The sequence below is a fragment of the Cucurbita moschata genome, unplaced genomic scaffold (genome assembly GCF_002738365.1).
Source record: "Cucurbita moschata cultivar Rifu unplaced genomic scaffold, Cmos_1.0 Cmo_Scf00009, whole genome shotgun sequence".
Classification (NCBI taxonomy): Eukaryota; Viridiplantae; Streptophyta; class Magnoliopsida; order Cucurbitales; family Cucurbitaceae; genus Cucurbita; species Cucurbita moschata.
The window spans coordinates 3,104,405-3,131,734 of record NW_019268525.1 but is presented as its reverse complement, the minus strand read 5'-3'; the positions used below and the strand labels follow the sequence as shown (position 1 = coordinate 3,131,734).

Here is a 27,330-nt window from a genome sequence, read left to right as displayed (position 1 = left end):
TTTTTTTTTTTTTTTTTTTTTTTTTTGGTCTCAAAGTGCGCTTCTCGCGGCCTTTCCCATTGAAAAAGGTCGACTATTTTCCACCGTTTTTGCTTCTTCCAGTTCAAGGCTGCTCTCTACCACATGAAACGCAATACGTCTCTGCCTCTCTCTCCTCATTAACAAATGGTGTTAGAAATGACCGAGAATGTGACCGTCCCTTTAAGCCTACTGCTAACAGATATTGTCTTCATTGAATTTTTTCTCTCGGACTTCTTGAACGGCATCGGTCAAGCCTACTGCTAGTAGATAGTGTCTTCATTGGGTTTTTTCTCTTGAACTTCTCTTCGAGGTTTTGGTTTTTAAAACAGGTCTAGGAGAGATTTCCATATCTTTATAACAATTGTTTCGTTCTCCACTCTAATCGATGTGAGGTCTCACAATCCACCCTCCTCGTCCAGCGTTTGGTGTTTGGCTTTAATATCATTTGTAACAGCTAAGCCTATCGTCAAAGAGGATAATATCTATTAGCTGATGTGAAGTCTCACAATCCACACGATCCACCCTCCTTTTGGTTTAGCTTTTGGTGTCTGACTTTAGTACCATTTGTAATAGCCTAAGCCTGCTGTTAAAGGGACAATATTTGTTAGCCAATGTGAGGTCTCACAATTCACCTTCATTGGTGGTTCAACATTTGGTGTTTGGCTTTAATACCATTTGTAAAAGTCTAAGTCTACCGTTAAAGAAGATAATACCAGTTAAAAATGGACTTGAGCTTTTACGGAGCGAGAGACTTTTGAGTGTGATATGGAAGAGACTTTTGAGTATGATATGGAAGAGAAGCTTAGGAAGTCAACCCCAGAAGGGTAGGAGACAAAGCTGCATTGTAATGAGGCAGATTTTGGGGAAATTTGTATTGCAAGTATTTGATGCGGATCCATGCAGTTCACATGCTGTGGCTTCTTCTTGAAGAAAAGAGGTATTTATTATTCTTATTGGTAATCTGTCCTTGAAACTTGAAATTTTTTCTCTCTAAGTTGTTGCTTTAATAAGCTGAATGTTTTGCTACTCTGTTCTTCAAAACAATCTTGGGAATTGTGCTTTGGTAGATCTGATTCATCCATCATTCATAGTTCTGTTTGTTCTTGAGTTCAATTCCGAGTCTTGTTTTAACTTCTAACATTTATTATTAGACTCTTTAGAAAGATGAGGGCAATCCCATCAAAGGGGAGAAACTCTTCATTTACATATTGTTGCACACACAAATCATCTGTGGCTCACAGTAGCCTGAGAAGATTGCGGAAGACTTCCGCACCCTGTTCTCCATTTTGGCCTTAGCAGTCAGCAGAGTCCCCATCCCTGGCATTTTTTTGGTGAGGCAGAGGCAGAACTAACAATGGCTGCCATTCTGGGTCTGTCTTTAGGATTCAAGCTGGTGCTCTGCATTGGAGGCCAAGACTGGTCATTCACTTTGCCCCTTTTCCCACAAAGCTTAGGCGGGATTATGTGTGAATTAGTAAGCTTGATTTGTCCCTTTCCTCGGATACTGTCTACTAAAGTATAGTGTGAGTTAATAAGTTTGACTTAGCAAATTATCTAGAATAATTGTGGGTAGTTATTAACTTGATTAAGTTTAGAAAAATTGTTAATCATAGCTAACTTGTCGAAAAAGTTTAGAAAATTTGCTAGTACTTTTTTCCGTGTAAATACTGTCACATGTAGGTTCTATTCACAACAACTATGATAATTGAATGTTTAAAGTCTTTCATTCAAATGATTTCTTTCATGAAGTTGTTATTTCTTCTTAATCTATTTGTTTTAATATATATTTCAATTGTGGGTCATATCTAACATTATGCACGATGACTTGTGAGAGCTACCGAGTTGTGGCTTTGCCCAATCCACAAGGTTTTCTCTTGGATCATCCGTTGCCCTTCATACAGACGGTTGAAAAGTAGCACCTTGAAATTATATACTCACTTCTCGCTGTCAAGTGCCTTGATGGACATTAGGCGGTGCATGTATTTTACTATGTACAACAATGTTTGATGTTCAATGTAAATTATTGTTATTCATCATATTATATATATATATATATATATATATTATAAGAAGGATTTTAAGTGATTTCAAATTCTAATGAATTTTAAATGAAGTCGGTTGTTTATTATTGGATGATATATATATTTTTTCTATTAACCTATAGATAGTCGAAATTTTGAATGTCAATGATGATGAAACATATCAAAGTCTCAAAATTTATAGATTTTGATAAAAAAAAATAGATAAAATATCAATGCGTTTAGTCAGGAAATCAACACTAAGACATTATCACCGTCAATCATACAAAGTCAAATATCACCTGAAAAATAGTAGCTTACATACATCAAAATATTTTACGATTTATAATCAATAATCATCTATGTTGTAGCTCTCAGATACGCTTCATATTTAATTGTCTCTATCTCTAGATTTATATTTAATTTTTTTTAAACAAAATTATATCATGAGTTTTTTTCATAGTCGGTGGAGAATCAGCATCTTTTTTTCTTTTCTTTTTTTTTTTTTAAATTTTTTATTTTGATAAATTTAATATATTTCTATATATATTCTGAATTTCTTATCTGTAATGCATGTCACCTTTAATTTTCACTTACCATTTATATTTCAAAGATTTTGACTTTTAATTATTTCGTATTAGTTACAAAGTAATTTTACCGTCAAATAATTTGTTAAATTTAGAAACTCAACTCATTTATAAAAATTCTCCTTAATTTATATTATAATAATGTTGAAATTCGAACAAAAAAAAAAAATCTCATGTGAACTTGTCGGTGTGACAACTCCAAGGAAAAAAATGAGGATTATGTCCGACTTAATTCAGTTAAGAATTAAACGACGTATTTATAAGAAGCAATCTTTTGCATATTTTGAAAAGATTAATTAATTGAGTTCAAATTTATCTGAATAACAGAAATAATAAATAAATAAATAAATATATATATATATTAGAAAGGTATAGAATCTCAATTAATTTAAATTTCAACCATCCAAAAAGGGAAAAACAACCCTATGATTTGCATTAAAAATTGCAATTTTTCATATAAATTCGTTATGCAAACATGGAAAATAATGCCTTCATTCTTGTCTCTTTTATCTCTTATCTAGGTATGAATTTTACCTATTGAATTATTTTTTAAAAAATGTGTGAGGTCGAAAATTCAAATACCTTATTTATTGAATTATGAAACATATTCTATATCGACCGCTTTCTGTTTTTTATAACAAATTATGATAACTTGAATTTCATGAATTAATGTACAAAACTTCAAAAAAAAAATATTTTTTTAAAACAAAAATCCAAATAGGAAGTTGTTTTAAATACAAACTTACAGTAAAAATTGAATTAATAAATATTTTATCTTAGAAAAATTTAATTAATTATACTTAAATATTAAACATGTCTTCCATAATTTATGGTCCATCGGACTTTATTATTATAATTATTATTTACCTAAAAAATATATTAAAAAAAATCAAGAAAATCTACGCCATTTAATTGTGTCATTTGAGTCCATTATTATTATTATTATTATTATTATTATTATTTATGAACCATGAAAAAGAGACATTTTCTATAATTTAAGGAAATATAAGAAAATCCACGTCATATAATCTCATGCATATTCTCTCTCTCCTCTGTCAAAAAATCATAATATTTATTTATATTCTCTCTCTAAATTATCATATATAAAATAAGAAATTTGGGCACTCAATAAACTCCCATCCCTCTAAAGCTTTCCCACTGGAATCCATGGCTGCCATTTCAATTTTCTTCTGTTTGTTCCTCATTTCCTTCTCCCAAGCAACCGCTCATGGGGGCGTTGGCGGCGGCGGCCATGGCTTCACCACCTCTCTCTTCCACCGCGATTCTTTTCTCTCCCCTCTCTATAACCCATCTCTCTCCCACTATGACCGACTCACTAACGCCTTCCGCCGCTCCTTCTCCCGCTCCGACACCCTCCTCAACCGCGCTGCCGCCGTCTCCATCACCGGCATCCATTCCAGGATCATCCCCGACGACGGCGAGTTCCTAATGTCCATCTCCATCGGAACCCCGCGGGTCAAAATCATGGCCATCGCTGATACCGGCAGCGACCTGACGTGGACCCAGTGCATGCCATGTCACAAATGCTTCAACCAATCATTTCCCATTTTTAATCCACGTCGATCCTTCTCCTACCGCCACGTGTCTTGCACTTCCAATGCTTGCCGCTCTCTCGACGACTATCGCTGTGGGCCCGACAACCGAACCTGCAGCTACGGTTATAGCTACGGAGACCAATCCTTTACGTATGGCGACCTGGCATCTGAGAAAATTACTATTGGATCCTTCAAACTCTACAAGACACTTATTGGATGTGGCCATGTGAACGGCGGCACTTTCAGCGAAGATACCTCAGGAATTATCGGACTCGGCGGCGGTCCTCTCTCTTTAATCTCTCAAATGAGAAAAATCGCCGCCGTCAAACGGCGGTTCTCGTATTGCTTGCCGACATTCTTCAGTGACAAGAATGTAACAGGCAAAATAAGCTTCGGCAAAAAAGCCATTGTTTCAGGGCGAAAAGTCGTTTCTACCCCTCTCGTGTTAAAAGAACCCAATACCTTCTATTACCTAACTCTCGAAGCAATGTCCGTTGCAAACAAGCGGTTTAAGGCCGCGAACAACATGTCAACGGCCGTAGAACAAGGGAATATCCTTATCGATTCCGGTACAACATTGACGATTCTACCCCAGAATTTGTACAAAGGTGTTGCTTCGACATTGGCACATGTTGTTAAAGCGAAGCGAGTGAATGATCCGACTGGAGTTTTGGATCTCTGCTTCGCCGCATGCAGCGTTGATCATTTGAATATTCCAGTCATTACAGCACATTTTGCCGGCAACGCCGACGTGAAATTGTTACCGTTGAATACATTTGCAATGGTGGCTGATAATGTGGCTTGTTTGGCTTTCGTGCCGTCGGCGAACTTTGCCATTTTTGGAAACTTAGCACAGGTGAACTTTTTGGTCGGATACGATCTCGAGCGCAAGAGATTGTCGTTCAAATACAACGTTTGTGCTTAAAGACGACGACAAGTCGTTCCTCCATTGTTTGTCTTTTGATTACAGTTATTTCTCTTCCTCCAGACCAAAATTTGTTTTTAATATTAATTTCTTGGGTATAATTATTATTAATCCCAGCTTGTTGATTTTGTTTCTTGCTGTTTTTCTTTTCTTTTTTGTTTTTTACTTCTTTTTTAAAAAAGTGCACAAAAGTACAAAATTATGAACTAAAAAATTTAAATAATAACGGTTAAATTATATATTAAAAACAAATTGAAATTCGTTAAAAAATAAATAAATAATTGTAATATTATGTTCTACCTTTTATAAATATGGAAGGAAAAATTAAGGTGCATGAACGTCACGTTTAATCCAAACAAAAATTATAATAGCTTTTCTAACAGATTTCTATTTCATGAGTAATTTTTAAATAAAAGTCAAATTTATGAAATAATATTTTAATAAAATTTTATTGGAAATTAAAATCTTTAAATTAACGTATACATGCCAAGTATGGATATGAAAATCTTACCATATTTAACCCACATTCTATGTATCTATCAAATAAATAAAATTGTTAAAGAAATACAATTTTGGTATTTAAATTTTTATTATAGTTTTATTTTTATTTTTATTAGACATCAATTAATATTCTGGTTTGGTTTGTGTGAACCACTTGACTAATTTAGTTGGGCCAATCCAACCTGACTCGAGTGGAATCAACTAATTCGGTTTAGTTGAATCATTTAGGTCCAATTCGACCTATTCAATCTTTTTTTTTTTTTTTTGTCAATTTCAATCGTACTAATATTAAATACGATTTTATGATCCAATTAGGAGATATTGAGTAAGTAGACGTTGATTTTTGCAAAAATTAAGGAAACCTCGTTTAAAATTTTTAGATATGAATTAGTATTGATTGCTAAAGGCGAATACGATTGAAATGTCATGTGACGTAATAAAATTGATAACATGAATGATGGAATCCTAGGGTTTTGCCAACTAATATCTAACAATAGATTTGTCTCGATCAGCAAGGGTCAACATAGTATGGTCGAGACATGACATCACTTCTCTTATGATTGTATAACGTGTATTAACTATCAAGGGATTGCTAGTGAACTTTTAATAATAAATTGTCTCGATCAGCAAAGGTTAACATAGTATGGTCGAGACATGATATTACTCCCCTTACGAATATATAATATGTATTAACTATTAAAGGATTGCTAGTGAACTTTTAATAATGAAATTCAATTAACAAGTTGATTTTAAAAAAAAAAAATTAATGTTTCTTTAGAAAAATGAAAATGATGGTAAATAAATTGTTTTTTTTTTAAATTAATTTTTAAATTGTTGTTTTCAATTATAGAAAATTTGTGAAAACAAATCTCAAATTTCGAAAATAAAAAAGTAAAAATCAATTTATTCGAAACAAAGAAAATCAAGCAAATTTAATATATTTCTGTATATGATTGTGAATTGATTCGTTTCTATATATGACACAAAGTTAAAGATATCATATCTTATTAAATTAATAAAAATTCTAGTAGTGTTCGAACTTTTAAAAAAGTTTTAAAATATTTAAATTAAATTATATATATATCTAACATATGGACGTAAAATAGAATGAATTCTTTAATTTTTTTTTACCATCAAAATAAAAAGTTTGAAGATTAAGGTTAGTTTTAAAAATTACGGGCATTAATATATTAATAAATCTTTTTAAAATTTAATGACAATTTTGAAACTTACTTACCATTCAAGATACACCCATGTATTTTTAAATGTTTTTTTTAGAAATTTTAAAAATTATTGAGTTTTTGAAAGTTTAAAAGTTTTTTTTTTTTGACAAATTACAAAATTTATAAATAATTTTATTAATCTATTCTATCTTAATTAATTAAATTAAGCTCAAATTGGGAAGTCTTTTATTTTATATTTTGAAAAGTCAAATCAATGGGTAGAAATGGTAACTTTTTTTTTTCTTCTTTTAGCAAATTTAATGTATTTCTATATAGGGTTCTAAATTTCAACGGCTTTTATATTTAGATGAAACCCCCAAAGACTTTCGCTGAATATTAGAAACCCTACTTATTTATAAAACTTTATCCTTAATTTATATTATATGGTTTAATAATAATGATTATAGTAACATTATTATCAAAACAGTCATTTGTGATTCAATAAAACCTTGAAAAATAATCTCTCATAAGAATTATTTATGAAGATTTTATTATCAAAACGTATTTAAAATTAAATTATTTTAATTGTTATTTTATAACCGTTTGGTTTAATGCATATGTAACTCCCATGCAAACTCTCTCTCTCTCTAAATCCCTTTACGTATAAATAAGGGAGGCCATGGTTACTCAAATCCCCATCTCTATATCCATGGCTGCCATTTCAATCTTCTTCTCTCTCCTCCTCATCTCCGCTGCCTTCACCACCGTCTATGGCGGCGGCATTGGCTTCTCCACCTCTCTCATCCACCGCGATTCTCCACTTTCACCTATCCGCAACCAATCTCTCTCTCACTACGACCGCCTAAATAACGCCATCCGCCGTTCTATCTCCCGTGCCGATGCCCTCTTCCAACGCGCCGCTGCTCTCACCGGCAACAGCATCGAATCTTCGATCTCCCCCGGCGGCGGTGAGTATGTAATGTCTGTGTCCCTTGGGACCCCCCCGGTGACTTACGTGGCCATAGCTGATACGGGCAGTGATCCAGCGTGGACTCAATGCTTGCCATGTAAGAAATGTTACCCCCAATCAGAACCCGTTTTTGACCCAAAAAAATCCTCATCCTTCAGTCCCGTGCCTTGCACGTCCGATATGTGTAAGTCAGTCGGCGGCACCACATGTGGGGACCAGCAGTCTTGTGATTACAGTTTCGTGTACGGAGATCAAACCTACTCGAAGGGAGAGTTGGCAACTGATACGATCACCATTGGGTCAACGTCTGTCAACATGGTGATTGGATGTGGCCACGAGAGCGGCGGCGGGTTCGGCACTACCTCCGGCGTCATCGGACTCGCCGGCGGCGATTTGTCTATAGTTACTCAAATGAGCAAAAAAAGCTCCGTGAGCCGGAAATTCTCCTATTGCTTACCGCCCGTATCGAGTCAAGGAAGTGGGAAAATCAACTTTGGCGAAGACGCCGTCGTTTCCGGCTCTGGTGTCGCTTCAACTCCACTGGGCCCCAGCACGATGTATCAGATCACCCTGGAAGCCATTTCCGTTGGTAACGAAAGTCACGCGGTCGAAAAGGCTGTCGCAGAAAACAACATGATTATAGACTCCGGGACCACATTGACTTACATTCCTAAGGACATGCACGACGGCGTCGTTTCGTCGATGGCGAAGATCATTGGATCGAAGCGGGTGAACGATCCCGGTAACTTTTTTGCTCTGTGCTATTCTTCAGATGGCGGCGACGTGAATATTCCGTCCGTTACTGCTCATTTCGCCGGCGGCGCTAACGTGGAGTTGCCGAAGGAGAATATGTTTATCACGGTGGCGGATGGTGTGAGTTGCTTGATGTTCACGGCGATGACGGAGAGCGACCCGTTTGGGATTTGGGGGAATATAGCTCAGGCGAATTTCCTGATCGGATATGATTTGGAGCAGAAGAGCTTGTCGTTCAAACCAACCGCTTGTGCTTAGAACATGAAACCCTCCAACTACGTTGTTTTTCTTTTCTTGAACCGCACTTTTGTCTTTTTCGTCTAAAACAAATTATGGATGTTTTTTTTTATATTTATAAAAATTAATCACATATTTTGCTAAACATACCAAAATAATGGTTTTGCTTCATTTCTTTATTTATTTCAATTTTTTTTCAATTGAATTATAGTCTGGAGTGAGAATTTGAACGTTCAATTTTAAGTCAATGATACAGATCAAAATTTGGAACTAGATTTTGACAACTCACGCAGGGAGTGAATTTGTCTCAACGGTTTGTGTGGATTCATATTGTGTAGAGCACTACTTGTAACGGTCATTGCCAACTCCGATACCGGCAGCGACCTGACGTGGACCCAGTGTACGTCACAAATGCTTCAACCAATCACTTCCCGTTTTTAATCTACGTTGATCCTCTACTGCCATGTGTCTTGCACTTACGATGCTTGCCGCTCTCTCCACGACCAGACGGGTGTACATGGCCATGGTAGTTGGGTTGGGTTGGGTTGAGAGATTTTTTTTTACCACAATTTATAATTATTCAAAAATTAAAAGTTCACACATATTCACAAATAAACCCAAATCAATTTATAACTATTTATAAAAAAAAAAAATCAATAAAAAATAATGAACTAAAATTGTAACATATTAACGTAGTTCTAATATTGTTATAAAACTAAAAACAACTAAAATATCAAAAAAAATAATATAATGATAGATTATGAAATAAAAATAATAATAAAAATGATTAATTTAAAAATAATATATATAATCAAAAAATAAAAAAATAAAAAAATTTATAAAAAAAATTAATTGAAATAACCTAATCTTGATAGAGTTAGAGAGGATGGAGTTGTGATATAACAATATTGGAACAAATAGATAATAAATATGTCAGATGTCTCAACTTTATAACAAAATGTTTAAATAATTGAAACTAATTTTTTATCCATCCAATTTTGTGTCCACTACTTATATTTTAAACTATGACAAAGTACTATTTTCTGACAAAACTTTTTAGTATATTTTATATATTTTTATTTGGTTCGGGTCTATTCGAGAGTTTTGTTCCATGAACTCGAAACTGAATAGAGTCCGTTCGGGTTGAAAAAAATGAACCAAAACCAATCCGAAAAGCTAAACCAACCCAACCCTTATAGTTCGGTTTGGATTTGTCCGAATTGTCGGGTTGTTGGGTTGAATGTACACCTCTAGCTACGGAGACCGATCCTTTACCTATGGTGACTTGGCAACTGAGAAAATTACTATTAGATACTTCAAACTCAACAAGACAGTTATTGGATGTGGCCATGTGAATGGCGGCAGTTTCGACGGAGATACCTCAGAAATTATCGAACTCGGCAGCAGTGCTCTCTCTTTGGTACCTCAAATGAGCAAAATCGCCGCTGCCAAACGGCGGTTCTCATATTGCTTGTCGATCTTCTTCTTACATGCAAAATAAGCTTCAGCAAATAGGCCGTTGTTTCAGGGCGAAAAGTCGTTTCTATACCCATCTCGTGTTAAAAGAACTCAATACCTTCTATTATCTAACTCTCGAAGTAATGTCCGTTGCAAACAAGCGGTTCAAGGCCGCGAACGACATGTCGGCCGCCGCAGAACAAGGGAATATCCTTATCGATTTCGGTACGACATTGACAATTTTGCCCCCGAATTTCTACAAAGGTGTCGCTTCAACGTTGGCGCGTGTTGTTAAAGCGAAGCGCGTGGATGATCCCATAATGGTTGGAAGATGGTTTGTCTGAACCAATTGACTGATTTAGTTCGACCTATCCAACCCGACTCGAGTGGATTAGACTAATTCGGTCCAGTTGAATCATTCTGGTCCCAATTCGACCTATTCCTTTTTTTTTTTTTTTGGTCGATTTCAGTGGTACTAATATTGAATAAGATTTTAGGACTCATTTAAAATTTTAGATTGCTAAAGGTGAATTCGATGGAACGGATTGAATTTGATATATTTTAGTTTATTGGAGTATTTTGTATGATTGAATAATATGTATGGTGTAGTCATTGAGTGAGGACTCTCTGGGGTTCGCCAACTAATCTCTAACAATAGATTTGTCTCGACCAGCATGGGTCAACATAGTATGGTCCAGACATGACATAACATATTATATAACCTGTATTAAACTGGCAAAGGATAGCAACTTTTAATAATGAATTAAATTTACAAGTTCCTTTAATTGTAAATAAATTATTTTTAAAAAATTAATTTTTTAATTATTGTTTTCAATTATAGAAATTTGTGAAAACAAACCTCAAATTTCCAAAATAAAAAAATAAAAATCAATTTATTCGAAACAAAGAAAATCAAGCAAATTTAATACATTTCTGTATGTGATTGTGAATTGATTCGTTTCTATATATGACACATCCAAAGTCAAACATATAATATCTTAATGCTTAAATTAATAAATATTTATCAAAACGCATATAACGTATTTATAATTAAATTATTTTAATTTGTTATTTTATAACCGTTTGGTTTAATGCGTATGAAACTCCCATGCAATCTCTCTCTCTCTCCAAATCCCTTTACGTATAAATAAGGGAGGAAATGGTTACTCAAATCCTCATCTCTATATCCATGCCTGCCATATCTATCTTCTTCTCTCTCCTCCTCATCTCCGTTGCCTTCACCACCGTCTATGGCGGCGGCATTGGCTTCTCCACCACTCTCATCCACCGCGATTCTCCACTTTCACCTATCCGGAACCAATCTCTCTCTCACTACGACCGCCTAAATAACGCCATCCGCCGTTCTATCTCCCGTGCCGACGCCCTCTTCCAACGCGCCGCCGCTCTCACCGACAACTCCATCGAAGCTCCGATCTCCCCCGGCGGCGGTGAGTATGTAATGTCTGTGTCCATTGGAACCCCCCCGGTGCCTTACGTGGCCATAGCTGATACGGGCAGCGATCCAGCGTGGATTCAATGCATGCCATGTAAGCAATGTTACCCCCAATCAGAACCCATTTTTGACCCCAAAAAATCCTCCTCCTTCCGTCACGTGCCTTGCACGTCCGATACATGTAAGTCAGTCAACGACGACGGGTTCTGTGGGGACCAAGGGTCTTGCGATTACAGTTTCGCGTACGCAGATCATACCTACTCGAAGGGAGAGTTTGGAACTGATACAATCACCATCGGGTCAACGTCTGTCAACATGCTGTTTGGATGTGGCCACGAGAGCGGCGGCGGGTTCGGCACTACCTCTGGTATCATCGGACTCGGCGGCGGCGATCTGTCTATAGTTACTCAAATGAGAAAAAAAAGCGCCGTGAGCTGGAAATTCTCCTATTGCTTACCGTCCGTATCGAGTCAAGGGAGGGGCAAAATCAGCTTCGGCGAAAACGCCGTCGTTTCAGGTCCGGGTGTCGTTTCAACCCCACTGGACCCCAGCATGATGTATGAGATAAGTCTGGAAGCCATTTCCGTTGGTAACGAACGTCACGCGGCCGACATTTCTCTTGCAACAGACAACATGATCATTGACTCCGGGACCACATTGAGTTACATTCCCAAGGTGATACACGACGGCATCGTTTCGTCGTTGGCGAAGATCATTGGATCGAAGCGGGTGAACGATCCCCGTAACGTTTTTTCTCTGTGCTATTCTTCAGATGGCGACGACGTGAATATTCCGACCGTTACCGCCCATTTCGCCGGCGGCGCTGACGTTGGTTTGTCGAATGAGAATATGTTTATGACGGTGGCGGATGGTGTGAGTTGCTTGATGTTCAAGTCATTGATGGAGATCAACGACGTTGGGATTTGGGGGAATATAGCTCAGGCGAATTTCTTGATCGGATATGATTTGGAGAAGAAGAGCTTGTCGTTCAAACCAACCGTGTGTGCTTAGAACCTCAAACTCTCCAACTACGTTGATTTTTCTTTTTGTGAATCACAGTTTTCTTTTTTTCGTGTAAAACAAATTATTTATTTTTAATTGAATTATAATTAATTCAAATCGTCTAGAGTACTACTTGTTGTTACATGATCACGACTCTCCACAATGTTATGATATTGTCCACTTTAACCATGAACTCTCGTGGCTTTGCTCTGGGTTTCACCAAAAGGCCTTATCAATAAACAGTGTATTATTTGATTATAAATCCATGATCATCCCTAAATTAACGGATGTGGGACACTTTCGTCTAACACTTGTGAATAAGGCTTTGTTTTTCTTTCCAACGTGGGATCTCACAATACATCCCTTTGAGGCCTAGCATAGTTGCTGACACTCGTTCTTCTATCTAGATGTGGGAGCTCATAAATAATCAAAATAATTTCCCTCTAAAAATTTATCAAAATATTATTTTATTATATTTTAGACTATCATTTTTTAATAAATCTTAAAATTAGTGGTGTATTATTTATTTGAAATTATTTTTTTTTTTGTCAAATTTAGTTTCATGTTTTAAAAAATTATCAAGTAGTTTTTTTTCCGTTCAAAAAAGGAAAATAAAAAATTATATATATATATATATATGGACAATGAAAAAGAGTCATATTTTGCCTCTAAAAAAACATATAATAATAATAATTATTGTTAATAATATTATTATTATTATTTATGGACAATGTAAAAGAGACATATTTTCTATAGTTTAAGGAAACCTGAGAAAATCCACGTCATATAATCTCACGCAAAGTCTCTCCCTCGGTAAAAAAACGTAATACATATTTATATTCTCTCTCTAAATTACCATAAATAAAATAAGAAAATCATTGCCTTCGCCGTTACCGGCATCGACCTGACGTGGACCCAGTGCATGCCATGTCACAAATGCTTCAACCAATCACTTCCCGTTTTTAATCCACGTCGATCCTCTTCCTACCGCCACGTGTCTTGCCCTTCCAATGCTTGCCGCTCTCTCGACGACTATCGCTGTGGGCGCCAAAACTGAACCTGCAGCTACGGTTATAGCTATGAATAAGTGTGTACGTGATTCGAGTTGGATTGGGTTGAGGAATTTTTTTTAACCCAAACCTAAAGTTCGGGTTAGTTTGATTGGTAACCCTGCCCAACTCAAAAAATTTCTCATTTCAACCTTCTATTTTCGAGTTGGGTTCGAGTCGTTAAAAAAAATTCTTTTTTTAATAAAAGATAATTCTTCACGAAGAACACATGTAACATATTAATAGAGTTCAACATTGTCATAAAATAAGACACAACTAAAATATCGATATTTATTAAAAATTAGTTAAAGTTAAAAAAAAAAATATAGAGAGATTATAAAATTAAAAAAGTAATAAAAATTATTAATTTAAAATATTATATATAACAAAAATTATAATATAATACTATAACGTGATGGAGTTAGAAAGTCGTAGATTAAAATATAAATATATATGTATATATAAATTATGATATAACAATAAATATATTAGAATTTATAATTATTTATTTTAACTTTATAACAAAATCCTTAAATCAATTTAAACTATTTTTTTTTCACTATTTTAGGCGTTAATCAGTAAAATAAATAAAAAGTTAATTAGTAAAATAATAAAAAATTCTCTCGTACTCCATATTGATTTAGAGAGTAAATTTATTTATTTTTCACAAGTTCTGGATAATAGAGTATAGTGAAAAAAATAATAGATAAAAAGTAAAGATTAATCAAATATATGTATAATCTATTAACATTGAACACTATAGACATTTGTTTCAAAATAACCTAAATATAGGTATAATTAATAATTAATAAACGAATCATAAATTATAAACTCGGGTGCGAGTATTTTAAGTTAGGACAAAGTACTACTCTTGACAAATTCATCGTTAATATAAGCTTCTTAGTATATTTTATATATTTTTATTTGGTTCGAATCATCTTGAAGGTTTTGTCCCATGAACCTGAAACCGAACCGAGTCAGTTCGGGTTCAGAAAAATAAACCAAAACCAACTCGAAAAGCTAATCCAACTCAACCCAACCTTTATAGTTTGAGTTGGGTTGGTCCGGGTTATCGGGTTGAATGTACACCCTTAGCTACGAAGACCGGTCCTTTACATATGGTGACCTGGCAACTGAGAAAATTACTATTGGATCCTTCAAACTCAACAAGACAGTTATTGGATGTGGCCACATGAACAGCGGCAGTTTCAGCGGAGCTACCTCAGGAATTATCGAACTCGACAGCGACGCTCTCTCTTTGCTCTCTCAAATGAGCAAAATCTTTGCCGTTAAACGACAGTTCTCGTATTGCTTGCCGACCTTCTTCAGTGTCTAAAATGTAACAGGCAAAGTAAGCTTCGACAAAAAGGCCATTGTTTCAGGGCGAAAAGTCATTTCTACCTCTCTCATGTTAAAAGAACCCGATACCTTCATTACCTAACTCTTGAAGCAATGTCCGTTGCAAACAAGCGGTTTAAGGCCGCGAACGACATGTCGGTCGCCGCAGAACAAGGAAATATCCTTATGAATTTCGGTACAACATTGACAATTCTGCCCTCGAATTTGTACAAACGTGTCGCTTTGACATTGGCGCGTGTTGTTAAAGTGAAGCGAGTGCATGATTCGACTGGGGTTTTGGATCTCTGCTTCGTTGCGCGCAGCGTTGATCATTTGAATATCTCGGTCATTACGACACATTTTTCCGGCGACAACGACGTAAAATTGTTATCGTTGAATATATTTGCAATGGTGGCAAAATAATGTGGCTTGTTTGGCTTTGGCGCTTCCGCGAATTTTGCCATTTTTGAAAACTTGGCTCAGGTGAACTTTTTGGTCGGATACGATATCAAGCGTAAGAGATTGTCGTTTAAATACAACGTTTGTGCTTAAAGACAACAAGTCGTTTCTCTATTATTTGTGTTTTGATTACAGTTATTTCTCTTCACAAATCTTATGGTTAGACATAACAAAATTTGAATTAAAAGATGATATATGAAGCGTACATAATTTATTGAAATTTATAAAATTATTAAAAGTTGAAAAGTATTATTTTTTTTTTATTTTTGACAAATTACCAAATTTATAAATATTTTATTAATTTTTTCTATCTTAATTAATTAAATTAAGCTCAAATTGGAAAGTCTTTTATTTTATATTTTCAAAAGTCAAATAATGTGTAGAAATGGTAACTTTCTTTATTTTTACCTTCTTCGGGCAAATTTACTTTATTTCTATATAGGGTTCTAAATTTCAAAATTCCATACCTTTTATATTCAAATGAAATAGCCAAATAATTAACTAAAATTAAAAAACAAGTACTCATTTATAAAACTTTATTCTTAATTTATATTATATGGTTTAATAATAATGATTATTGTAACAATTATTATCAAATGAAAAATAATCTTTCATATAAGAATTATTTATGAAAATTTTATCAAAACGCATATAACGTATTTAAAATTAAATTATTTTATAACCGTTTGGTTTAATGCATATGAAACTCCCATGCAAACTCTCTCTCTCCAAATCCCTTTACGTATAAATAAGGGAGGCCATGGTTACTCAAATCCCCATCTCTATATCCATGGCTGCCATTTCAATCTTCTTCTCTCTCCTCCTCATCTCCGCTGCCTTCACCACCGTCTATGGCGGCGGCATTGGCTTCTCCACCTCTCTCATCCACCGCGATTCTCCACTTTCACCTATCCGCAACCAATCTCTCTCTCACTACGACCGCCTAAATAACGCCATCCGCCGTTCTATCTCCCGTGCCGACGCTCTCTTCCAACGCGCCGCCACTCTCACCGGCAACAGCATCGAATCTTCGATCTCCCCCGGCGGCGGTGAGTATGTAATGTCTGTGTCCCTTGGGACCCCCCCGGTGCCTTACGTGGCCATAGCTGATACTGGCAGCGATCCAGCGTGGACTCAATGCAAGCCATGTAAGCAATGTTACCCCCAATCAGAACCCGTTTTTGACCCAAAAAAATCCTCATCCTTCAGTCCCGTGCCTTGCACGTCCGATAGCTGTACGTCAGTCAGCGACACCACATGTGGGGACCAGCAGTCTTGCGATTACAGTTTCGTGTACGGAGATCAAACCTACTCGAAGGGAGAGTTGGCAACTGATACGATCACCATTGGGTCAACGTCTGTCAACATGGTGATTGGATGTGGCCACGAGAGCGGCGGCGGGTTCGGCACTACCTCCGGTGTCATCGGACTCGCCGGCGGCGATATGTCTATAGTTACTCAAATGAGCAAAAAAAGCTCCGTGAGCCGGAAATTCTCCTATTGCTTACCGTCCGTATCGAGTCAAGGAAGTGGGAAAATCAACTTTGGCGAAGACGCCGTCGTTTCCGGCTCTGGTGTCGTTTCAACTCCACTGGGCCCCAGCACAATGTATCAGATAACTCTGGAAGCCATTTCCGTTGGTAACGAACGTCACGCGGTCGGAAAGGCTGTCGCAGAAAACAACATGATTATAGACTCCGGGACCACATTGACATACATTCCCAAGGATATGCACGACGGCGTCGTTTCGTCGATGGCGAAGATCATTGGATCGAAGCGGGTGAACGATCCCGGTAACTTTTTTGCTCTGTGCTATTCTCCAGATAGCGACGACGTGAATATTCCGTCCGTTACTGCCCATTTCGCCGGCGGCGCTAACGTGGAGTTGCCGAAGGAGAATATGTTTATCACGGTGGCGGATGGTGTGAGTTGCTTGATGTTCACGGCGATGACGGAGAGCGACCCGTTTGGGATTTGGGGGAATATAGCTCAGGCGAATTTCCTGATCGGATATGATTTGGAGCAGAAGAGCTTGTCGTTCAAACCAACCGCTTGTGCTTAGAACATGAAACCCTCCAACTACGTTGTTTTTCTTTTCTTGAACCGCACTTTTGTCTTTTTCGTCTAAAACAAATTATGGATGTTTTTTTTTATATTTATAAAAATTAATCACATATTTTGCTAAATATACCAAAATAATGGTTTTGCTTTATTTATTTTTAATTCAGTTATACTTGGGAGTGAGAATTTGAACGTTCAATCTCGACCCGAATGATACATATCTTTTGTGTTAGTTATGTTCAATTTATAATGCCTCATGCCCAAGATTTGGATCTAGAATTCGACAGCTCATGCACGGAGTGAATTTGTCATGTAGTGTAAAGCACTACTTGTAATGGCCCAAATCCACCGCTGGTAGATATTGTCCTCTTTGGGCTCTCCTTTGTGGACCTCCCTCCAGATTTTTATAAAACGTGTATGCTAAGAAGAATGGTTTGTTCTCCTCTCTAACTGATGTTGTATCTCACGATCCATCCCCTTTGAAGCCTAGCGTTCTTGCTGGCACTCGTTCCTCTCTCTAATTAATATGAAGTAAATTATCTTGTATGTGTAAAGAGTGATTATGTCATATGGGTTCTTATCACATGTAGAGCACAGTCCTAATAGATTGTATCATATAGATACAGGGAATGATCTCATCATGTGACCTCATATGGTTAGGGCACAATCCAACCATTTGTAATTCCTATCAGGTACGACGTTGTCCTAGTAGGTTATATTGTAGATATGCAAGGAGTGAGCCCGTCATAAACATTTAGGGCCCATTCTCGTAGTTTCCATTTCTAGTATATATACAAACACTCAGTGACTGCCCTTGTTTAGAAAAATGTTGGTGGTCTTCTAACCGTCTCCGCACCTAATATCTCGATGAAAGGACACGATCGTACCGAAAAACATTTCTTACCTATAGAGAATAAGAGCGTGAAATTTAATATTTAAAAAAATTCAATTCGAATATGTTATTGATTAATTCAAGTACCACCAGAGGGGTTACGTTAAAAATATATGAACATTTTGAGATGATTAGTAAAAAATAAATGGTAAGTGAAAATTACCTTGCAAACTGTAATTTCCCCAAAAACAAACTACGTATTTACCATATCCATGGTAAAAAAGAAAAAAGAGATGAATAAAGCACAGACAAAAAAATGGGGAATGCCAGGTCAGCGTACGAAAGGGAAACGGATAGGATCACATCAAGATGATGAGATGAGTCGGACGAGGCATTGGCTCGCAGGGAATGTGAAGGCGAAAATGGGACAGTCGGTCACACGCTTGGATGCATCCCATTCGCACGTGCCACTTCCCTCCTCCTCAGTCTCACTCCAGCGCCTCTCTGTCGAATATTCCACATGCTCGCCCTCACTCTCTCACTCTCTCTCTAGAAGCAAGCTGCAAACTCAGCCTTTCGGTGATAGATAGATGCAGCCAAGGCTCTCACGGACCGACGATTTTCTCTCTATCTTGATACTGAGCTGCATTTCTTTCAATTGGATCTAACTTCCTCTTCCAGGTCCGTGCATGTTTTGCTTTTCAGTTTTCATCACTCGGTTTGCGTTTTTCCCCCGCTTTTTCGCCGGTTAAACCTGTAATTGTTGTGTAATCTGTGAGTTGTTTTGTTGTTTGGTGACTTTGAGATGTGTGTGAGATTTTGCCTTTTTGAATCAATTGGCGACTCTGATTGGATTGTGATTGTGATTGTGATTGTGATTGTTGAATGTGACTACACTTTTCGCGGTTTTGGTTCTGAAGTGTTGTGGAATGGAAGTGTGAGATTTTGTGTCGTACTTGGAGGTTTTGGTTTTCGTTCTGTTTGCTTCTTGTTTGAGCAATTTTGAGTGAAAAGTGGTTGTAGTTCTGGTGCTATACTGCATCTATTGAATTCCATGATTCACGGCTTGCGAGGAAGAGTCGTTGCCTACTTCATAACAAAGTACTAATTTGTTGATTTTAACACTGACGCGTTTTGATATGTCCGGATAGCCAGTCTATTAATTTCATTCTATGTTTTCCATGAAGAAATTTTGAGTTTCTAACATCGATGTTGGAACTTAATAGTTGTGTTTATGGGGAACAGCCGCTTGATTTTTCCTATTTCCTTTTACAAATTCCATTATATCGTTGTTTCTGGATTCCTCTCCATCTAATTAGTGGAAAGCCGTCTATGTGAGTACTTCATCGGAAGTTTGGTGATGGCCTCTCAATTTTGCCACTATAGTGTTTCCCTGATGGAATGGGAGGTTTCGTGGCCCATCCATTGTTAGGCATTTGCTAATGAGCCATGTCGTGAATTGACATACATCAATATGTGAAAGTAGAGATGTTATCCTCTAGTTACTAATGTAGCTTTTCTATTATTGTTAAGTTGATCTAACCAGATTAAGAATAATTCCTTCTAGTCACTGATATTTATTCATTACATACATAGGGATATCGTTTCCATTATTGTTAAATTGATTTGTACTTTGTTCAAAACAACGTTTTTCCTTCTTCCTCTCTTTTTAGTCTATTTTTTCTTTTTTCTTTTTCTTTTTAATAGCCTTCTGTCTATATATTTTTGTGTTTGTAACAGCTCATTTTTAACCAGAGTGCCATATGTCCGAGGAAACTATTGCCAAGCTTGTTCTGTCAGATGATTTATCGTAGACACTTCACCCCTGACCAGAGCCACCATGGGCGTCTGTCTGGTCAAATTTTCTGGCTTGTTGGTTCTTCACGTTCTACTTCTTTGTCTGGCAATCAATAAAAGCACTGGCCTCACCTCTGATGGTAATTTTTGTACTTCTGCTTTTTATGTTATTTCTTGTCTTCATATTAACTCAACCTTTGTACATAAGTTTTAAGGATAAACTATGCTCCACCCTACACGTATATGGTCTTTGTCTCGTGTTGGGGATATAGTTCAGTGGTTTCTTAAGTTTTTCGGGTTTTTATCACTTGGCTTGTTTGACAGAATCATTTGACTATCAAATTTGGGATTAACAGTTTCTTTGAATTTTTACTATGACAATTTTAAATGTAGATAACATATGCACTTATTCTATGATCTTACATTGCTTTTTCACCCCACTGAGTAAAAATTATGTGCACTCTTTTCTATTTACTTTTCTTCCTTTCTTTCTATGCTTCATACTGGTCACTCAATCTTATCTTTGATCTATAGGTGAGGCACTTCTAAGCTTTAGGATGGCAGTTTCCAGTTCTGACGGTGTCATCTTTCAGTGGAGACCAGAGGATCCAAATCCTTGTAACTGGACTGGAGTGGTCTGTGATTCAAAAACGAAGCGAGTTATCTCTTTGTGAGTTTCAAAAAGCTTCTGTATCTATAGATGGTCTGAAGTAGGAGTTAACTATTTCGAAAAAGCTTAAGCTTCCTCTATGAATGTCTAAAGTTTGATATGCGGCAATTTGGTTGAAAAGAAACAGGAGGCTTTTGCAAGATTCTTATAGGGAGTTTATTTTGTATATACTTTAGAGATTATAACCTCAAGCCGGTACCGTATGTTGGGATTTTGTAACTGTCAACCTTCATGGTCGTCATAACTGGTGGGCAATTTATAAGTGCTGGTTCATGTTGCGAAGTTGATTGTTCCCCCTGGCCCCTTATTTTCCAGTTTCTTATAAAAAACTGAGAAGTTTTATATGAGGATGACACGTGGAAAAAATGTATAGACCTAATTAATATATTCACGTATGCTTATTTTTAGTTGCTGGCTTACAGAGGCTAAGATCATGCAAGTTAACTGTTTGTGAATTCGTTTAAAGTAGACAAATTATTTATATGTTAAGCTTGAAGAACCATGACTTTACATTGCTGAATTTCCTTTTCCTGTTAGGTTCACTACCATTATTTAGATTTTGGCGCTCCATGCTATAAAGGTGTTTGACCTGAAAAATTATTTTAATTTTTGAACTTACTGTCAAACACTTTGCCTCACTGAGAAATATGCTTTTCAAACCAATCAAGTGGCAAAAATTTGAACTCTGATTGCTGAAGTCTATTTTAATATGACACCCTTGGCCTGTGCGTTCATTTAGCAGGAAACATTTGTGCATTCGATGTCATTGTTTTGTATTTTTCTTCTTTTGCCCAATTATCCAGGAAGCTTGGAAGTCACAAGCTGAGTGGGTTCATTGCACCTGAACTTGGGAAGCTAGACCAATTAAAGACCCTGTACGTTTTTATGAGGATTTCCTCTCTCTCTCTCTCTCTCTCTCTCTCTCTCTCCCCCTGTCAGTATACACATACACATATATGATGTTGCTGATGCATGCTTATATTTCCAAAAGCTTGCATATGAATTGCTGATAATCTGTAATCTTATTTCAGAATTCTTTCGGACAACAACCTATATGGAACAATACCATCAGAACTGGGAAATTGCTCGCAGTTGCAGGGAATGTATGTGCCTACTTCTTTGTTTTCCTCCCTTGAACTTAAATGTTGTTTGCCAGATGTAAAATTATTTTATCTTTCCCCCTCCCCTTTGACTGTGTGTGTGGAGATGGAAAACAGTTTGTTGGTAAAGTGATTTGACCTGAAACATTCACTGAAATGTGAGAACGAAACTAAAAGTTGCACCTTTTACATTTAAATTCTATAACATTTGTACATGTTTTTCCTTTTTATTACAGTCAAAGTGAGGTGAGAGTTCAAACTTTTGAATCCCTTGACTAATAGAGCTATGTTCAAGTTGGCTCATGCTATACATTTTTTACCAAATTAGAAATGAAGAACAAATATAATATTTTGTTTTCTTTCTAGAATTCAATCATACTAAATTTCTCGTATAGTCAGTTATTCAGCTCATACTACTACTTGATTGTTGTTTTCATTTTTTTCTTTTGATTTTCTTCAATTTTCCAATTCTATGTCTATGCTGCCATGTTCTCCAGATATTTTAGGTAATTAATCTTCTGTCTGCCACAGGTTCTTGCAAAGAAACTACCTAAGCGGAGTGATTCCCTTTGAGCTGGGAAACCTTTCTGAGTTGGAAATGTTGTAAGTTGCTTATCTCATGTTTCTATTATCTTTCAAATTTGTTTAGTTGAAGGCTGTGAGGAATAATTCCCACTGAAAGGACCACGGAAGTTGCTACTTCTTAAGGCAGAAGTACTGATAGAGATTCTCCAAAACAAAGAATACTCTAACGTCCTAATGGTTTGATCATTATTATACAACAGTAGTTTAGGTTACCTTTGACTCTACAACAGTATCCAATAATATGACGGTTGATTAAAAAAAAAAGGTTCTCTTTAAAGAACTTGTTATAAACAAATGTATGGACATTTTGAAACTCTTGGTTAAGCTTGGATAAGATGGCATGCTGTCTTAGATTTTTCAAGAATATTTACAATTATCATATAGAAATTGCTACTTTAAAACTTGTTGGAAATAAAGATATCCAAATGCTTAGTGCTGCTTTACAGCAGCTGTATAATTAAATATGAAGTTGGGAATTGTTTCACCTAGACAAATTAGACACAAAAGCAATGAGAGTTTGGTCTTCTGCTAGAGAAACGATTTAAATATTTTTCTTCTCATGTTGTAGAGATGTTTCAAGCAACTCACTTAGTGGAAATATTCCAACATCCCTCGGGAATTTGGATAAGCTCGCTATTCTGTAAGTGGCTTTACATTATGAAATTTTTTATAGTGTTTGATAATAGGTACTTCCTATAAAATATAAATTTTCATTTAGTGACCCTATTACCTGATATGCACTTGTACAGCAATGTGTCATCAAATTTTTTAATTGGACCAGTACCTTCTGATGGTGTTCTTTCCAAGTTTTCAGAGTCTTCGTAAGTACTGCTTATTCAAAACCTTATGAGTAAACTTTTACATGAGCACACTCCTTATTGTATTAAAGCGTTACTGCAATGAGTGCTTGATTTCTCTTGATGACTTCACCTGCAAATACAATGACAGTTTTATAAGAAAGTACATTGATTTGCACCTGCAGCTTTGTTGGAAATCGTGGTTTATGTGGCAAACAAGTTAGTGTCACTTGCAAAGACAACAACACTGGATCTGGATCAAATTCTGAATCCCCAGGCTCAGGTGATATCATTATTATAGTTGGTTATTTGGATTGTTTGAATGATTGCGAATCATTTAATTTCCATTATTTTGATGCATCTTTTAATTTCTGGCCCCTGTATCTCTTGTATGTTCCGTACATCAAATACTATACACATGAGAGCTCTGAAATTCATTCAATGAGCTTATGTGGTTAAGTCCTTAGTCATCCCCTTTTCCTTTTTCTGTAGGCCAAAATCAAATGAGGAAGAAGTACTCTGGTCGACTACTCATAAGTGCATCAGCTACGGTGGGGGCACTACTACTTGTTGCTCTCATGTGTTTCTGGGGCTCCTTTCTTTTTAAAAGATTTGGAAGAAATGAAAAGAAGGGTCTTGCAAAGAATGTCGGTGGAGGTACTCTTTACAATTTTATGAACTATATTAAATTATCTATTTACTGTATTTTCGTTGTTCATGCCAATATTTTTCTTAATCCCAAGGTTTTAGCATCTTTATGACCATAAGCTGACTTCTACAGGCGCATCAGTTGTGATGTTTCATGGAGACTTGCCATACTCTTCAAAAGACATTATGAAGAAGTTGGAAACCTTGAATGAGGAACACATCATCGGCTCTGGGGGTTTTGGAACAGTTTACAGACTTGCAATGGATGATGGCAATGTATTTGCTTTGAAAAATATTGTAAAGATAAATGAGGGGTTCGATCACTTTTTTGAGAGGGAACTTGAAATTCTTGGAAGCTTAAAGCATCGGTACCTTGTTAATTTGAGAGGATATTGCAATTCTCCCACATCGAAATTGTTGATTTATGATTACCTATCTGGGGGCAGCCTTGATGAGGCCCTTCATGGTGAGACTCTTCCTCTTGTCATCAAGCTTTCATTAAAAGAGACATTACTCTAATGACTATGCACTTATGCGTTATACGTTAATTTACATGATGTATTCTTGCAATGACATTAAGTAGAGTTTATGCCTTTGGTATAAATATTACATGCTGGGCAGTCTAGTCCACTAAACAATAAAACCATCATCTTCCATCTGAATTCTTGTGTGGTAAATTTTCTTCCCAGTATGTCATTTAAAGATACCTCATGCATATTATATCTTACAGAAAGATCCGAGCCATTAGATTGGGACACACGCTTGAATATTATATTTGGAGCAGCAAAAGGGCTTGCCTATCTGCACCATGATTGTTCACCCAGAATCATACATCGGGATATCAAGTCGAGCAACATATTACTTGATGGCAATCTGGATGCTCGAGTTTCTGACTTTGGACTTGCTAAGCTTCTGGACGATGATAAATCTCACATTACAACCATTGTTGCCGGAACATTTGGTTATTTGGCCCCTGGTAAGCAGTCTTTAGAATTTCATGGGAGTGTCGGGGAATAATTTATTTTATGACGAAATAATCATTACCAATGGCTGCTGTTCTTCCATTTGATCTTATAGCCTTCATCTTGCTTGGCGTTCTGTAATATAATGGTTCTCTTCAGCATCTGCAATTGGCACAATTGTGCTTTCTGATCACCAATCTGTTACTTGGATGAATTTGCATTAAAACTAATTGTCCTTTTTTCACCTACTATAAAACATTTTTGTAATTATCCTTTTTTTTTATTTTTATTCTTAATAAGTGAAGCTGAAATCTGTGTTCTTGTGGGTTCTCTTTTGTTTGATGCCTTTTCTTTCTGTTTAGCCCATACTTTCATTCTTCTCTTAAAATTTCAATCTCTCAGTCCTTGTAATTTCTGCTTTGACAGAATACATGCAAAGTGGTAGAGCAACTGAAAAGACCGATGTATATAGTTTTGGAGTCCTGGTACTTGAAGTACTGAGTGGAAAACGACCGACAGATGCATCATTTATTGAGAAAGGCCTGAACATTGTTGGCTGGGTATGCATTTTCCCCCATAGCTTCTCTTAAACTCTAATATCTTTTTAGATAGCATTAATTATCCACTTATTAGGTATTACTAGCTTTTCATAGCATCCACATACTTCAGTGTTGCTGAGTGATGTTGTAGGCTATGCTGACTTAGCAGATGTGAAATCTGTTCTAGATCAAACTTCTAGAATTCATAGCCTGGTCAATCCTCACTTGAATTCTGTCTTCAAAACTGCTCTTCCTTGCAACCATATGGGTTGGGCAAGTGGTCAATGTAAATAATAAAGGGCTTAGAGGGAATGGCTGAAAGTTGCGCAGGCTGCCTATTTAGAATTTAATATCTTATGAGTTGGGTAGTTGTCTTATAAGCATAATCATGTCTGCACAAGATCTATTTTCCACACTGATCCCTCTCCTTTTTTTTTTTTTTTTGCAGCTAAATTTTCTTCTCACGGAGAATAGGCAACGAGAAATAGTTGATTCACAATGTGAAGGAGTGCAGACAGAAACTCTTGACGCATTGCTCAGGCTTGCTATTCAGTGTGTTTCTTCTAGTCCAGATGATCGGCCGACCATGCACCGAGTCGTCCAGTTCTTTGAGTCTGAGGTTATGACGCCATGTCCAAGTGACTTCGATGATTCCAATTCTGATTAACAGTAGTTTTTGAGAAGCACAAAGCATGGTGGAGTTCGTTTCATTGCAGAAGTAGTACCAACATCCAGGTGTGGTCTGTCTCTCTCTCTCTCTCGATTTCACTTATGCTGCCTGCTATTCATTATAGATAAATTAGAAGCTGCTCTCTACCATTGCCATCCATTTGTTCTTCTCTTGTGAGTAGTTTCATCAAATTCTTAATGATCCCTATGGTCCCTTCTACTTAATGATGATATGTGCTTTATTGTGCATGATTCTTACGTACGCCCAAGTTAGAGAAAATTCCACTAGTAATTTCCACTTCTTCCTTAATTGTAATTTCGTCTGTCCTCGTTTGGTATTTGATTGAACATGAGCGTCTGTACAAAATCAAATTGCTCCTTAAGTTATTCATCACTTTCCTTCTTTCTCTGTAAAGTGTGATTTTATTTAATGAATCAGCACATTGTATTATCTACGAACAATCTTATGAGTCTTGTAGTCTATAGCTTTCATTTGGCTCCCACTCCTATTCCTTCCCCTGGATCTCTCTACTCATGATTTTTGCCATCATCTTTCATCTTGGTTTTGTTTATTTTTATATTGTAAAATTATTTACGTGATTAAGAATTTCGAGGTTTGTGTTGTGAATGGATATCGAGACAGAGAAAATTGCTCATGAGATTGGGAGTAAGGCTCTGGATGGCATACCCCTACTGGTTTGACAACTTTTTGAAAAAAGTATTTTAATAACTATTTTTGTACCTTAAATTTTTAATTGTTTTAAAGATTTTTTTTTTTTGAAAAGTCAATTTCAACTTGTTTTTGCCTGTTATTAGAAATCATTGGTGAAGAGGGAGTGCGCAAAAAACTGTTATAAAAGCTACAACTAGCCTAAATCATGCAAGTCTGACAGTAAATTGACTGGAACAAGAAGTAATATTACAAAATCAAATTTTAACAACATTGAAAAGATATAATATGGTATTTTTAATGTCTTTGGAGCTCAATAAACACTATAATCTCTTCATGATGATATTATATATTTTTTAATGCATGTTATATATTATTTATATTCTAAATTTTATTTTAATTAAAAAAAAAACGAGAAATAGTTATCAAAAACCACCCTAAGAATTTTTAGCTATACCAACGCTATTTTTCTTGATGCACCTGTTTGCGTCACCATAAAAAAAACTCAAT

General features: G+C 36.2%; 6 protein-coding genes across 6 annotated transcripts; all 6 read left to right on the top strand.

Moving 5' to 3' along the window:
- The first annotated feature begins 3,793 nt into the window (after positions 1–3,793).
- On the top strand, positions 3,794–5,107 carry LOC111447216 (aspartic proteinase CDR1-like). The gene has a single exon (XM_023086259.1). It carries the CDS (start codon positions 3,794–3,796, stop codon positions 5,105–5,107), a length of 1,314 nt encoding a protein of 437 aa, XP_022942027.1.
- Positions 5,108–7,480: 2,373 nt separating this feature from the next.
- LOC111447215 (aspartic proteinase CDR1-like) lies at positions 7,481–8,850 on the top strand. The gene has a single exon (XM_023086258.1). The coding sequence runs from the start codon at positions 7,481–7,483 to the stop codon at positions 8,750–8,752; it is 1,272 nt and encodes a 423-aa protein (XP_022942026.1). The 3' UTR covers positions 8,753–8,850.
- Positions 8,851–11,348: 2,498 nt separating this feature from the next.
- On the top strand, positions 11,349–12,709 carry LOC111447214 (aspartic proteinase CDR1-like). Its single transcript, XM_023086257.1, has one exon. The coding sequence runs from the start codon at positions 11,349–11,351 to the stop codon at positions 12,651–12,653; it is 1,305 nt and encodes a 434-aa protein (XP_022942025.1). The 3' UTR covers positions 12,654–12,709.
- Positions 12,710–14,774: 2,065 nt separating this feature from the next.
- On the top strand, positions 14,775–15,454 carry LOC111447212 (aspartic proteinase CDR1-like). The gene is made up of 2 exons (XM_023086256.1): positions 14,775–14,998; positions 15,040–15,454. The coding sequence occupies exons 1-2, from the start codon at positions 14,775–14,777 to the stop codon at positions 15,452–15,454; spliced, it is 639 nt and encodes a 212-aa protein (XP_022942024.1).
- Positions 15,455–16,280: 826 nt separating this feature from the next.
- On the top strand, positions 16,281–17,552 carry LOC111447206 (aspartic proteinase CDR1-like). The gene has a single exon (XM_023086245.1). The coding sequence runs from the start codon at positions 16,281–16,283 to the stop codon at positions 17,550–17,552; it is 1,272 nt and encodes a 423-aa protein (XP_022942013.1).
- Positions 17,553–18,884: 1,332 nt separating this feature from the next.
- On the top strand, positions 18,885–26,646 carry LOC111447561 (LRR receptor-like serine/threonine-protein kinase FEI 1). The gene is made up of 14 exons (XM_023086793.1): positions 18,885–19,064; positions 20,124–20,320; positions 20,715–20,850; positions 21,654–21,725; positions 21,882–21,953; positions 22,482–22,553; positions 23,104–23,175; positions 23,285–23,356; positions 23,518–23,615; positions 23,825–23,989; positions 24,114–24,446; positions 24,711–24,956; positions 25,369–25,502; positions 25,930–26,646. The coding sequence occupies exons 2-14, from the start codon at positions 20,224–20,226 to the stop codon at positions 26,146–26,148; spliced, it is 1,788 nt and encodes a 595-aa protein (XP_022942561.1). The 5' UTR covers positions 18,885–19,064; positions 20,124–20,223; the 3' UTR covers positions 26,149–26,646.
- The last annotated feature ends 684 nt before the right edge of the window (positions 26,647–27,330 follow it).

Coding starts and splice junctions, on each gene's coding strand:
- LOC111447561 (XM_023086793.1), top strand. CDS start 20,224: ATGGGCGTCTGTCTGGTCAAATTTTCTGGCTTGTTGGTTCTTCACGTT. Junction 23,176..23,284: donor TTGGATAAGCTCGCTATTCT/GTAAGTGGCTTT, acceptor GCACTTGTACAG/CAATGTGTCATCAAATTTTT. Junction 24,957..25,368: donor ATTTGGTTATTTGGCCCCTG/GTAAGCAGTCTT, acceptor CTGCTTTGACAG/AATACATGCAAAGTGGTAGA.
- LOC111447212 (XM_023086256.1), top strand. CDS start 14,775: ATGTACACCCTTAGCTACGAAGACCGGTCCTTTACATATGGTGACCTG. Junction 14,999..15,039: donor GCCGTTAAACGACAGTTCTC/GTATTGCTTGCC, acceptor AAAATGTAACAG/GCAAAGTAAGCTTCGACAAA.
- LOC111447206 (XM_023086245.1), top strand. CDS start 16,281: ATGGCTGCCATTTCAATCTTCTTCTCTCTCCTCCTCATCTCCGCTGCC.
- LOC111447215 (XM_023086258.1), top strand. CDS start 7,481: ATGGCTGCCATTTCAATCTTCTTCTCTCTCCTCCTCATCTCCGCTGCC.
- LOC111447214 (XM_023086257.1), top strand. CDS start 11,349: ATGGTTACTCAAATCCTCATCTCTATATCCATGCCTGCCATATCTATC.
- LOC111447216 (XM_023086259.1), top strand. CDS start 3,794: ATGGCTGCCATTTCAATTTTCTTCTGTTTGTTCCTCATTTCCTTCTCC.